The 15,373-nt window shown below is 40.7% G+C and overlaps 1 protein-coding gene across 1 annotated transcript in view; it reads right to left on the bottom strand.

Annotated features, from left to right (window-relative positions):
- LOC114359626 (CREB-regulated transcription coactivator 3) overlaps positions 1-10,319 on the bottom strand; it is a 34,378-nt gene extending 24,059 nt beyond the window's left edge. The window contains exons 1-3 of the mRNA XM_028314092.1: positions 10,118-10,319; positions 6,908-7,062; positions 2,696-2,856 (exon numbers count right to left, since the gene is read on the bottom strand). Of these exons, the coding sequence (XP_028169893.1) occupies positions 2,696-2,856; positions 6,908-7,062; positions 10,118-10,231 (430 nt within the window). The 5' untranslated portion in view covers positions 10,232-10,319. The remainder of the gene's footprint in view (positions 1-2,695; positions 2,857-6,907; positions 7,063-10,117) is intronic.
- Between the last annotated feature and the right edge of the window lie 5,054 nt (positions 10,320-15,373).

The raw sequence follows: 15,373 nt of genomic DNA, 5'->3' as shown, positions 1-15,373 counted from the left end.
GACTGATTTGCGAAATTTGTGTTTATAGCCCCTTTTTGTGTGAATAGCACGTTAAATACCTACAGGTAAAAATTATTTATCTTATGCAATGTAAAAACCTTTTCCCTATCGTTTTTAATGTGGATTTCTTGAATTTGAGGACGAAAATAATTATTTTGATCGTTTATTAATTATTACAAATTTAGTTCAAAATGTCCGCCTCGGCAACGTATACACTCACGACATCTTCTTCTAATTTGGACTGTTGTCGTATGCAGCCACATTTCTCTTTTTATTACTACAAAGGCGTTTTTTATTCGTTGTTGTAGTTCTTCTAATGTTTGAATCCGTTACGTACACCAGTTCTTTAGCTCGTCCCCAGACGTAAAAATCTAACGGAATTAGGTCTGGGGAACGTGCAGGCCACTGTATAGGGCCATCTCTTCTAATCCACGAGTAGAAAACGCATTTGTAGTAATAAAAAGAGAACTGTGGCTGCATACGACAATAGTCGAAATTAGAAGAAGATGTCGTGAGTGTATACGTTGCCGAGGCGGTCATTTTGAACAAAATTTGTAATAATTAATAAACGATCAAAATAATTATTTTCGTCTTTAATTTCAAGAAATCCACATTGAAAAACAATAGGGAAAGGTTTTTACATTGCATGAGATAAATATTTTTTACCTGTTAGGTGTTTAATAACGTGCTATTCACACAAAAAGGGGCTATAAACACAAATTTCGCAAATCAGTCCGAGTAGAGTCAATGCACTAATTTAAGGAATTTGTGAAGTTATTGTTATTATTTAAATAAGATTAGCATACCGTTTGAATGGGGATAGACTAGAGAAGTTTTGATAAAATCCGAAGATCGCTATATCTTCTATTTATTTTTTTATAGCCATGTAAACTTAAATGTTCAGTCCATTTTTAACTTTTCGGAAAACTTCAAAGCTGAATTTAAAAAAAACTAGATGATATTTGCCAGTAAATTTAGATTTGATGCAACCCTACATCAATGCACGTCAAAACAAAATATTTACTTTGAAGCTACAGCTAGTAGTTTTTTTTTAAATCGAAATTAAATGATGCGATTTGGGTATTTTGGTGAAATTACTAAAAAAAATAATATAAAAGTAGCCGCCTGGCATGGAACGTGTTATGGGGGCTGAAAATAAAGGAAATGACCCATTCTATCTGCCAAATCATTTTGGCACACGATGCACCAAACACCCTGTATATCATCAAAACCGGCTTGATATATATCGGATATATATCCGATATATATCTTGATATATATCCCTTGATATATATCCTCGAACCCTGGTTCAAAGGTATGTTCTCCCTCAATAAGTGCAAAATTTCGCAACGGTGAAAAATATTTCTGAATTTTAGAACTTTTTTAAATTGCATTAAGAAACGCTACTTATTGCTGGCTTATTGATTATTATCTATCTCTTAGATTCTAAAAATACTTTTTTCTTCTTTGCTGTACCGAATCTTTCATGACACGATTTAAGGCCCATGTATTAAATCTGAGTGTTCTGAAAAATTTTACTATATTACTAAATAAAACTAAAATAATCATTAGCTTGACTGGCATTGAAGACAAGATGTGAACTTTAACATCGAAATTTCGCATTTCCGGTTTTAAAGTGGCACAAGTTGGATCACGAAATTCTATAGTAAAACCCACTGAGCCGATTCGGATAGCTAAAATGTTGCCTACTAGACAGCTTAGTAGGAGAGTAAATAGATTTGAAAGCAATCAAATTCTGTTAAAAGAAGAAATAATGCATTCTCTTTTCATTTGCGCTGAAATATCTATTTACTCGTGCTTTTACATGTCCAAATGTCCAATGTAGACTATTTTTGAATCTCCAAATAACGAACGGAATAAAATTCCTTAGGAATTTTATTTATGCTATTAAAGTACAGGCTATACGGCATAAGCTGTACACTGGCCTCTTATGAAACTGTGATAGGGCTATTTCAGAACAAAAATGTATAGTTCGATTAGCTGTCGACTGTACAACGCACTGAAAAAAATACGTATCACTTATTATTTGAAAGCTGTACTAAAGAGTTAACAAGGCATTGTATTTGTGTTACCGTTCTTTGGTTTGGTGTGGATTAAAAATGTCATTATGCCTTCAAGCCCCGCGAATCGAGATACAATAGATTAATCAATTGTATTATAATGCGGTTATATCCGACGACTAGCTGTGCCCGCGACTTCGTTCGCGTGAAAGCCCGTTTTTGCATCATTTTTCATTGTTGCTCTCCTCCTATTACTTGTATCGTGATGGTATATAGCCTATAACCTTCCTTGATAAATGAGCTTTCTAACACTGAAAGAATTTTTCAGATCGGACCAGTAGTTCCTGAGATTAGCGCGATCAAGTAAACAAACAAACTCTTCAGCTTTATAATATTAGTATACAGGGTGTTAGGTAAATGGGTATATGAACCGACACGAGCCCATGTTAACATGGGCATATAAATGGTATGGTGAAGTCAGAAAATTGATATCATCATTTTAATTTTTTAAATTTTCATACAAAATAAATGTTATAAAATCCGATTTGTATGAAAAATAAAATAATATGGAGATATCAATTTCCTGACTTTATCATACCATTTATATGACCATGTTAACATGGGCTAGTGTCGGCTCATATACCCATTTACCTAACACCCTGTAGATTACTTACTTCTCCGGTGGTTCTGGTGCGGGTGCAAATGTGGATGGGCATGCGAATGGAGCGGGTGGTGGGGCGACAGCGGCTGCGTCACGGTCTGCTGCTCCCCTGCGCACGACTGGTGCAGTGCCGAGTCCGAATTCGTCCGCCGCCAGTTGCTATCAGACGGTGGACTGGAACAAAGATAAAGGTTAGGGTAGGGTATCATCATCATCGCTGCAATTTACGTGTAGATCCTGGCTACACAGGAGTTGAGACGAGAGGTGGAAATAGTCCCGTTCATCATCATCATTTAGGCTGGGTTGCACCATCTTACTTTAATAAAAATCTGTCAAACTCCATACAAAAAACTCGTTACGGTCAAAGTTAGGTGGTGTATCTCAGCCTAAGTCATTCGTTTCCACCGAATATTCATCATAAGGTCATTACATGTAGTTTGTACTGCAGGAAAACGACTATCTCCGACTAGATGCAAATGGAGGATTGGGCCTCTTACTTCCCACGCTAGCCAGACAGCATTCATTGATGATTGATACTATCATCAGGTCATTTAGTTTCTACTGAAGGAACACGACTCTTCAATTTACCAAAGGCAAATAGATTCGATCTACTCTTCACGGGATGATCTTATTCATCCGTCGGAAAAGTACGCATATTTTTCACTAAGTTCGTAAGTTCATACTGAAGACTCTTATTCGGTGTTAGGATTGTTTCTAGTAAACTTTTACTGTTGCAAATATTTTGCCAGTAAATTAAACCTTCTCATTTATGTCAATACTACAGTCAAGCAAAACTTGAGCACACACAGTTGCTATATTTTTAGACATAGCTTAGTTAAAAGGTTAATTGCCATAGATAAATATAAATATGATTCTAGGAAGTACGAGTATTTTTGCCCGCGGCTTCTTACGCGTGGGCGTCACTTATCATAGGACTAATATTATAGCGATAATTATAAGGAACTGCTTATTTTCTTAGAAAATGAAAAATGACATTTTTTTTATTGCTACACTAAAAAATTAGGACAAAAAAATATTAATTCCTTATGAATTAGTGCCTTTTCACACGTCCCGGTTGCCGGCTAACCGGCGCCGGCTACCCGGCGTCAAATGAGCTTTCACACGCTCCGGTTGATCGACTAGAGAGCCGACAAGAGTACAGTCTCGTTCATTTCATACTTTCAAAGATGGACCGTGAACAAATAATTGCAATGTGGCTTTTATATCCTAGACTGCATGATGCATCTCACTTAACATCAGGTGCGGTTTGATCAAATACCTGCCTAGTTATGCATAAAAAAATAAATAAAATAAAATATCGAAGAAGAAAATATCTGTGTCGGAAAGAAATATCAAGAAATTCATGCAATTAATATGAAAAGAGAAGCATTAGGTGCATTCTATACATTATTCCCAGATCTACGAGCACATGAAGACAGGTTTTTCAAGTACAACTACTTTTGATGAATTACATAACCGTTTGAAGAACTCTGCAACGTCAGGATACAAAAATGAGAAACTGCAACTCTCGCAGACTGTACCTGGACGACTGACCGGCCGGCGCGTGTGAAAGCTAGTTGCGTGTTCCATACACCACTGTCAGTTCGGCCGCCGGCTAACCGGTGCCCGGCGACCGGACGTACAGTGGTGGATCCGGCGCGCACCCGGCGACCGCCTGCCGGATTAATTTACGCCGGAACATGTGAAAGCTCCGTACCATGCCCATACACTTCACCACCGGGTACCCGGCGCCGGATAGCCAGCAACCGGAACGTGTGAAAAGGCACTTATTTATCTCTTATTATAAGTTAATTTTTCTACTTATATTTCATAATAATTTACATCTTTCTAGAATTGAAATTGTGTTGACACTACTGAGCTGTCTGCATATTTGAAAATTGATTACCTTAGAAACATTACATTCCACCTATTTATTTTTCCTTGTCTTTATTTTCCTATACATAGAATTAACAATGCGAAATTATCACAATTACCTTTGCAATGGTGACTCACGAGTACAACGTACTAAAGAATTGGTTAGATTATGAAAACTAGCATTTATATTAACTTTCCTTCTACGTCCGCGTAGATTTCTATCTATTATACAAAAACAAGATGTATTATAATGAATATTAATAGGGTTGCTAATTTGCTATTTGGACATCAAAGAAAGTAAGAACACAAAGTACTTATTTATATTTACTACCTACTTTTTAAAAGAAAAACATCAATTTTAACTTGATCGAAAGACATAATTATTGTTTTTATTTGTTAATCGTGCCTACTAGATATGGTTAAACATTAAAACATAGATTTAATCATTACTTTAGATGACTTTGATTGCCACTGTTTAAAATATTAAAGAGTTGTTGTTGGTCTACTAAGGTAATAAACTATTAACTGACAAAGACCATAAAACATTTTTACCGTAATCCGCGAGTCCCATAGAGAAAAAAAAACGCCAACACAGCAAAACCTGCTTTAATTATTGATGTTAAAATTACTGCCTTAGAACCAGTAACAGATTATTAATAACTATAAAAGTTACAAAAACCGAATGACGATTTCCAGTAATAATGTATGCAAACGACATAAATTTAAACCACGCGATTACTACCAAATATTTCCTGTTTGTAAGCAAACGTTTATGAATTAATTTTCTTGGAATATGCAATGAATATGAGTAGTGACGTCACTTTATAGTATTTAGAGTAGGGGATTTTATTCAAGAAGGATACTGTAACATTTAAATTACTTGCTAAAACTGTACTATTACGCATATTATATTCGCGAAACTTAATAACTTACTACATTTTCATATTTTTAATCAGATTCCAAGAAGTGGACATTAATATTCGTGAAAACAGCTTTCTCCACCTGGTCTAGTAATAAATTACATAATACAGGACGAATTTTAAATATTCATAGAGTTAACAATACTGCGCAACTCTAGCAAGAGACTAGTCAAAGTAGAAAAATATAACGAATCTTTAAACTTATCCTTCCTTCATACTTCAAGTATGAACTTTAAGTATAAATAATAACAGTAGGTATTATTATTATGTTTATTTATAGATCGGAAATCCCATGACATGAACTCATTTGATCATGAATCGGTAGTAATTTTTTGCACTGTCAAATTAAGGTGCATGTACATTGTTTTTATGATAATCAACTTCTTAAGAACATACAGGAAAAACTTTTTTGATAATATTAGAGCGCATTGTAGGACTCAAGGCTAACGATGTGGTATTTAATGTAGTTGTAATAAGTACGATATTGCAACAAAGTTTATGTCAGTCCTGTGTAGACAAAATCATTGTCTTCCCGCCATTCTTCTTTCTACCCACTCCTGTCCGCCCACCATATACGTTTATTTCTATAAGTTACTTGTACCGTTGTTACTACAGAAGTAGGGATTCCTTTAGGATTAGTCGTGTCGGGTTAGTCTCTTAGGGAAAGTTCTAGCATTTGAGCCGTAGAATCAATCCTTTTTGTTAGATCCATACTGAGAGGGACACCCTGTATTTTGTTATACTGCAAGACGTAACCCTTCTTCGGCAGTCAGATAATGATAATGCATGCTGTGTCATAATTTCATGAATCATGAGTTCATGACGCTTGCGGTCATCGGGCGGGTACCGCGTATTTCTTCCTCGCTTGTGTTACATTACATACAATAGGTACCGATTCTATGCAATCACATGTTACCTAATGAATAAATATCAAAATGTATCCTGTTACAACTGAATGAACTGGCTGGCCCACTGGACTTTTGAATAAGAATTAAGTTTCCAGTGGCTGTATGGGGTATGGGAAGGATAGTGCGCGCGGAATTCGCTTCAAGCAGAGCGGTTTTCCCCTGGAATAAGGGCAAAAGAAGGAAAGGAAGGAACTAATATCTAGGAAAACCTAGAGAAAGAGGAAAGGAGGAGTATTAAATGAACACTCCTTGTTATCTCAAATAAACAGTGCTGCCGTACGGGCTTGCGTTTCTTGTCGTCTACGCTATATCAATGTCTCTCAGAGCATAGTATGTCCGTGTGCAGCCAGAATATAATAAAATGGCCCTTATTACCTCAAATCAACAGTGCGTCGTGAAAGATGTACGCTCGCGCTTTACGAGAGCGTGCGAGGGAGACTACTACTTAGCTTACTGGTAAATCCGCCACTGGTCCTTTGAGGCTGCTGTACAGCCAGTAGATAGTATAATAACCCTTATTACCTCAAATAAACAGTGCTGCCGTACGGACTGGTATCATGCTTGCGGTCCGCCGGGCGGCGCATGGGCCCGACAGACGACGACGTGCGCCCGCGTTGCACCGGCGCGCGAGACGGCGACGTCCCGCCACCGAGCCCGTACTGTGGCGACTCCTCCGGCTAGAGGGAAACAAAACACTGTTTAATCTTGTCTTGTCAAGCGCGCCGTGATAAAATCTTATCGATGATTTTAGACAAACGTATGGGCTTATCGCGTAAAATCGATAAAAATATGTGATATAGACTTATCGCGGCGCGCATGCTAGGCCTACTGATCAGTTAGCATACAACTTGGTCAAGTTAGCTGCGTACCTAGTTGCTGTGACGTCACATCGATGCTCGCGGGTGTGCGAGTGAGTGCGAGCGAGTCGCATTCGCAGGTGCGCAGTTAACTTGACCGGGTTGTAATGGCGCAGTTCTATACGCGAATTTGATCGAACACGCGCACGTTAAACGAACTCAACTGCGTGTTTACACTATCTGATTCGATCAAGTTCGCGCATCACTATACTTTTTTCTACATTTTGGCGCAGTTAAACTTAACTGCACCAAAATGTAGTAAACAAAAGTCTTTACCAATCTAATTGCAAACACCTTCATCCATAATCCAATTTAACACCATTTTAATTAAAACAGTTTTGCCTCTTTTCATTGTAAAATAAACAAAAAGTATAAAGTATGCAGTGTTAGGGAAGTTAGGATCCACAACCAAATCGATGTTTAACAGTAACATTAATTAGTGGAATTTGTATGTTTCTCAGATTTCTGTGCTTAAACCTGAGAATTCCACTCATTACATTACATTGCATGGCTTGCATGCAATGTAATCAAGTGTTAGTCATTGTTACCCTAGTTTTCTAGAAATAAATATGAGATAGTAACATGATTTGAATTATACAGTTACAAATCTGCATTAGAATTTTTCCAATAGGATTTTACTCATGAACATACTCCTCTCTCCTAATTGCTACAGGGTCCATAATGTTCTAATTTTAAGTACATAATAGATGCAATAAAATATTAAGTATTGAAAAATAAGATAGGTAGCAAAACATTTACTACATTAACTCGAATATTTTTGTTTATTAACAATGCATTGGTAATAAATTAATGGTGTTGTAAAAACATAAAACGATAACCTTGACTGAATGAAACTCAATTAAAACTATGGTAACCAGTAACCACAACCTTGCCTGCCTTGATCAAATTGCCATAAATTTTTTAATTAATCATCATACCATATCAACACCATTTTCATAGCTCTTAACAAAGAAATCTACAGGAAAGTTAAGGAGGCATTAAGAGCACAGAGCAAAGCAGAGCTGGTTTTTTGTACATTTGTAATTAAGCACTACTAGAAACATAAATAAAATTTATTAAAATACAACCAGCTTCTACTTCACTCTGCTCTCTATAATGTAATCATATCATACCCTAACTACCAGTTTTCTAGCATTCAGCCTATTTATATTTAGCATACACACTACTGGAATTGTAGAAAATAATATGATTACCTAATTCTAGGACATTCACAAAACGGTCAATATTTTCAAAACAATAGGCACAGGCAGGACCTCTTGGTGCACTGTTAAAATGTCTATCTAGCTGTAAATTAATCTGGATGCAAGACCACATGCTTTTTGAGGCCTTTGAACAATAAACTACAAGTAACTTCCATAATTGGCCATCAATTCAAAACATTTTAATAATTTCATTAGTTAAAAAAAAAGACTGTTAACAAGTACAGTTTTATGGTAAGTGATTGTTAAAAGTAGTTAATTGTTCAAGGGCACTCCTTAATATGAAAGTTTACAGTCTTATTGAATAAAACCATGAATAAAGCAACATTTATGTGACCTATCTAAAAGTAATGTTGATTGTACAGATGATGCTCATCAAAAAATGTTAACACATGTTGTAATGTAAATATTTTAACAGTTTCTAAGCCATGGTCCAGTTCATTTATGAATGAACCAAAACGTGTATTATGACAGACATTATAATTAATTTAGCATAATTTAGAATATTTTGAATGTGTTAACACAGTTACTAATGTCATGTACAGATATTATAGGTCAACTTTAATTTTGTGACCAAACTTAAGCTAAATTGTTATCTGCAAAAAATATACAAAAATCCATTATAAAAGAAATTCTAAGCTGCCTGTCACATAAAGTTGTTATAAATGGTCTAATATTAACTTTTAGTGTTAGTGGTATTCAATAAACATTTCATACACAATGAGTACTGTCAACCTAACCAAAGTTTCAAGGTGTTAAACAAAACAATGGGTAATTTGAATACAACAAAATATTCATAAAACACTTTAGCCTATAACTTGGATGAATTTACAGCCATCTACAACTGCACCACTACCATAAAATAAAAAAAATAGCAATTCTACTGTCATAATCAAAATACGGGGTTTCCAATAAGAAGGAACCTTGGTATCATTTGGCTCTGCATTCGTGGCTTGTGGTGCAGCCACATTTGGCAGGGAACCACTGCGGAAAGTGCCCAAGCCCTGTTGTGCCGGCCGCAATGTCGATTCAACATTCGCAATGGGCTCAGGTGGGGCTTTCATTCTTGCACGCCGAGTACTAGAATTAACCTGCAATAGTGCTCTCACAATTTCAACCCATAGTAAGATTGTAGGAATACTTGTTACTTTCATTACACTTTACAAAAGTACTATTTGTTGACAAAAACAATTGTACTGGTATTGTATCCAGTTATTTATAATATTGAACAATATAATTTGACTGAAATCAATGTTAGCAGCGTGACAACGAATGCATGACCTATGAATGAACACAGATAAGATTGTTTACATCTTTATGTACAAATGGGCTTATAGGACTACCCATGTCGAATTTGCTATTGTTTTCAGCAGTGTAAAGACATCTCAAGAGTATTACGATTAATGTAACTATTAATACGACGCTATTATGATGCTCATGGTTGTAATGTATGCTAAAACCAATTCAACAATGACTTCTACAACAAAGTATACGAAAACGATTGTCCTCATAACAGTGCGTTGTTTGTATTTAGACAGGATTAACTATTGAGTTTATCAATAAGGCGCAATAGGCATATTGTAACGATTATTGTTTACGTCGGCTCGCACATTTGACGGCCAGGAAGCGATTGCCTGAGTAAATAGGCGACATACCTTATTGGTTGCGACGGAAACTTCGCGCATAATTTTCTCAAAAGCGGCCGTTTCCTCAGCCTGCTTTTGGTTGTGGAGAGCGATTTTTTCACTAAATTTCCTTGGATTCGCCATGTTGGCCAGTAAACATTTATTTTTCTCGTTTTACATCACAATTTTCAGCGCTCAACCTATCAACCAAAACGCGCTTTCTGTCAGACAGGCGGGCACTTCATTGCCAGTAAAAAATATATTATTTTTTCTAAAACAAGATATAAAATACCGGTATTTAGCAGATAATGATTTTTGTGAGTTTTGAGTTTTTGGCATAATTGGGTAAAGCTAAAACAACAAAACAAAATTGCCTATATACAAGAAAGTTTAAACAACAGTGACTTGTGTGCCCGGTGTTCGTTCAACTTGGCACTTGTATGTATTATGTGCCTTAATAAAACACAGCGTTCTGTTGAGAGAGCTGTCTATGATCTTTGCCTTATTTTAGTCTATGGTATAAGAAAACTTACCAATTGTCTCTGCTTTATCATCTAGTTTACCTTCTTCATACACCAGCTGGCACCACTTTCTATGGAAATTGGTGATCTGTCAACTTGACATTTCATAGCGTTTGTGATTTTTGCCGCCTACACAGCAAAAATTTTTATCTTCTTGTTTTAAGTATAAAATAAGAATAAAACACAGTTAAAATGTGCAAATAGGAAATATAAGTGATGCAGAGTGTAAGGGTAAAGAGTGGTGACGGTGAAAGGTTGACTTCTGTCGGCCCGGATGAAGGAAAAGCTCGAAATCCGAGTCGTCTTTTTCAGATTCATCCTCATCATCCTCGGAAATGGAAATGTTTGCTTCACCACCTCCAAATAGGCGACGGAGGCCATGTAAGTGTTAACCCCACTCGTAAGACACTCGGTCGAAACTTTGACGACTCAGATGAATGTTATTTCCAACTTTGTTGCGCACCACTTACCTTCTACATCAAGCCTACTAGATGGTAATAGCTTGCAAAGTAGTATTCAGTTCCTCTAAAGAACGATTTCAGTTACTTCGTTATCGTAAAGTGAAGTTAAGATCAATCATAAGGAAGATAGAATATTACTTTTCCTTTTCCTGCTGACTGAGCGAATTATTAATGAGATAAATTGCAGCATTTTGGCTACCTTATAGCGGGTTAAAGGCAGCTAGTTGAACATTCTGTTTGAATGATGCAGGGCCTACCCACTAAAAACTTCCACCAGTCTCCAGCTTGCTGTGTTTGTAGGAGGCTAACGGTATAGCTGGGCCTTTCCCGAATGCCACCCTACAAGAAAACACAGTTGTCTGCAATGCAGACCCGTCAGTTTTGACCACTTCTACTCGTGGCGGATGTGATGTTCCGCCATAAACCCACGGAGACTTCTATGTACATCTTTTATACACAGTATATATGTTACGGCTAAAGATAGGTGTGGACATAAACTTAAGATTAGCCGGCTAAACTTAAGTTTATCTTCGACGAGGTGTTAATGTTAGTTTCTTCTATCTTTATCCGGCTAAACTTAAGTGTAACCGCAGGCCCTTGGCTAAAAATGTAGAAGGAAATGGCAAAGGAAACAATGTAATAATGTTTACTATTTTGACATGAAAACTTTATTAAAAAATAATCACTTTCATAACACATACTTTTATGTACCTATGTAGGTATTCAAAATTACAATTATTACAATAACAAAATATTAATTACTTAAAACAATATCTTCCTAATCATTTAAATAAAATAATAAGGTAAACCATTTGGTCATTACATAATCTTCTGTAGGTATTTAAAATTACAAAATAAAACAAAATAAAACTGCGCACGCGTTGTCTCCCCACCGTTCCCTCAAGCCCTCCGCCGGCCTGGCGCGCCCATCGAATACAGTTTTAGCCGTTTCGTTTTGGCTAATGTGCACATTAGCCGGCTAAAGATGGAATACCACAATGCAAACTAACATGTTATCGAACATTAGCTGCTTCACGAAGATAAACTTAAGTTTAGCCGGCTAATCTTAAGTTTATGTTCACAACTATCTTTAGCCGTAACATATACACAAGGTAAATATGTACACTGTACAAGGAAAAGATATATTTACAACACTATGTACAAGAATATGTACAAACATTGGCATTGCAGACAGGTGTAAATGGCCTGCCTGCAAATGTCCAACTACCAACTATCAAGGTCGACGGGCAAAAGCCCGCCGCCTTCGGCCCATCCTTCTACGGCGAGCTGGGTCTGCGAGGGGATCCTCTTCCCTCTCCCGCTCAGCCGTTTCCTTCTCATTCATGACGGCCTCACAATAGACCTTAAATGCGTCATATCCGGTGTCACTACCGACTATGGCCTTGACCACTGCCGGTAGCGATAAGTCATATCCAATGGCCGCACGGAGCGTGGCTCGGTGCGGCTCCCACGCAGTGCATACCTCTAGAGTATGCTCTGCTGTGTCCTCAATTCCGGTATCACAATGGTGGCAGGCGGCGGTCCTCTCACGACCGATTCTGTGCAGGTATCTCCCGAAACAACCATGTCCGGTCAACACCTGCACCATCCGGTACGTAAGTGGGCCACCGCGCCGCTCCAACCACTCCTTTAAGCAGGGCTGCAGTGCCTCGACCGTCCGGTGGCCCGCACTGGGCTCCATCAGACAGGCCGACCACTCTTCCACAATCTCGTTGCGGGCCTCCTCCCTCCAGTGCTCTATTTCCCGGGGCGCTGGTGGGTTACCACTGCGTCTTGCGGCAGCGGTTTGCCGGTAGACCTCCGCCAACACCCGGGCCTCGAGCTCCCATGGAGGGGTACCCGCAAGCGCACAGGCCGCTTCCCGAGACACGGTGCAGTATGCGCGCACCATTCTCACTGCCATGACCCGTTGGGGCCTTCTCAGTGCCGTCAAATTGTCCCGTCCGTTGAGGGAGTTAACCCATATGGGGGCGCCGTACAGAGCCATGGATCTGATGACCCCAGCGAATAGACGGCGGCACCCCATGTGTGGGCCTCCTAGGTTTGGCATGATGCGGCACAATGCCGCTGCCGTCTTCATCAACTTGGGGGCGAGATACCGAAAGTGGGCTTTGAAATTCCACCGGCTGTCGAGGACCAATCCTAGGTACTTCATCGTCGACCCGACGCCGATGGAGACGCCACCCACCACGATTTCCGCCCCCGCTGGTGGTGATCTTCTGGGCCCGTGGAAACAGATCGCCTCTGATTTATTCAGGGCGACCTTTAGCCCTAACCGTCTTATGCGATCTACCACTTGTGCCACTCCAGCTGTTGCGAGTATAGCTGCGTCCCTATACGTCCGTCCTTTGGCTGTAACCAGGGTGTCGTCAGCGTAACAAACTACCCCGATGCCATGTAGGGCCGAGCCTCGGATTGCCCAGTCATACCCGATATTCCACAGGAGTGGACCTAAGACCGACCCCTGTGGAACACCGCGCGACACAGGCCACCTGCCCCAACCATCCGCGGACGGAAAGATTACGTCACGGCATCGCAGGTAGTCCAGCACAATTCTTTGCAAGTATACAGGGAAACCATGATACTTCAAAGCCTCTTCAATGCACCCGTGAGGGAGGGTGTTAAAAGCGTTGGCGATATCTAGGGACACCGCCACTACGCAGCCCCCACGGGCAACCTCATCCTCGGCAAGGGTCTTCACCTGCTGGATGGCATCAATAGTGGACCTGCCCCGCCGGAAGCCGTATTGGTTATCTGCCAAGTTTGGTCCCGCCTCCTCAAGGTGACGATTGAGGCGGGTGGCGATGACGCGTTCCAACAACTTGGCAGCCTCGTCCAGTAGAACAATTGGCCTGTATGCCGACGGGGAGTCCACTGGCCGACCTTCTTTCCTCAGCAGTACGAGTTTCCCCGTTTTCCAATTCCGAGGGAAGTGGCCTCGTCTTAAGCAGGTTGTGAGGAGTTCCCTAAATCGGGGCTCCAACCCGTTTTTCAGGGCAAGGACCCAAGCCTTTCCTGGTATTCCGTCCGGTCCAGGGGCAGTGTTTTTCGCCTGAAGGCGAAGTATGGCTGCCCCTAATTCCCCCTCCGTGACCTCAGGTGCCTCATCCTCACTGACTCCTTCCGAGCTGAAGCACACTGGGGGAACCCAGTCTTCTCTTGCTGGGAACAAGGCCTCAACCACATTACTCAGTAGACCAGGATCCATGGTGGTGGTAAGCGGGGGAGTCCACGGGCGCAGCTTGCTCATAACAAGCCGATATGGTCTCCCCCACGGATCCTGGTTTAGGGTGGATGGGCCTGAAGGTCGTGGATCTCCTCCGTTACCGTGCGGGTGGCCAGGGTGTTAGTAGCCGCCCTAATCATTACTACTGCCTCTTTTAGAGCAGCTTGCATCGGACCTTGGAGACGGCCCGACTTCTTCTCCACCTTTTGTACGAGATCGATCCCGGTCTGCACACGTTTCAGCAGGCCGTCTATCGTCTCATTTTCCTCAATCGCCTGTTTAGTGGCAATCCTGACTTCCGCGCTGGTTCTGGTTGACCGCGCCTGAGCCGTCAGGTCCACGATCTCCTTCTCGGCTGCAAGCCGAAGCTCCTCCCGTTCTAGTTCGGACTTGGCCTTTCTGAACGCCGCTTGTGCTTTGGCTTTGCCAACATACTCGCCTGTACTTGGCGGCCGGCCCCGGCCTCGAGACGCTTTCCCCGCCGACACTTTTCGGTCTGGGGCGCTCTCATCTTTCTCGGAATCCGAAGCGGCAGTATTCCTCTCCCAACTTCGTTTCCGGCTCCAGAACTTCTTCCGGGCACACTCGCTTCCCGAGCCAGATCCCACCGAGTGCATGGACACCGCTGATGCTGAGTCCGACTCGATGTCGATGCGTTCCAACGAGACACGTGCCACGCGGAGCTGCATGATGTTTTGCAGCTTGTCGCTGCTAGGCTTCGCACCATCTTCCTTCATATCTACACTATGTACAGTTCCTTCTTTTACACTATTTACAACAATGCCTGCATTTCCAGGCGCAGTGTTTTCCTCTCCCACACATCTATTTACACTATATGTACACTCCTCCTTCTCGCACGGCTGAAGCCGAGAAACAGTGGGTGCCCCCCCCAGATACGTAGGGCAGCCCGCCGCCGAAGCGGCGGGGCGGGATTCCCCGGAAGTTCCGGGACCCGCCTGGGGAATAATTTTTTTGCCAGCACTGTCCATTATGTGATCTGCTTACGGGCGCAGCTGCCCCACCAACTCCCCGGGCGGGGTAACGGCCGGTGCTACTG

Source organism: Ostrinia furnacalis, unplaced genomic scaffold (genome assembly GCF_004193835.3).
Source record: "Ostrinia furnacalis isolate ACB-3 unplaced genomic scaffold, ASM419383v2 OfSCF4519, whole genome shotgun sequence".
NCBI classification, from domain to species: domain Eukaryota; kingdom Metazoa; phylum Arthropoda; class Insecta; order Lepidoptera; family Crambidae; genus Ostrinia; species Ostrinia furnacalis.
This window is presented reverse-complemented; position numbering and strand designations above follow the sequence as displayed.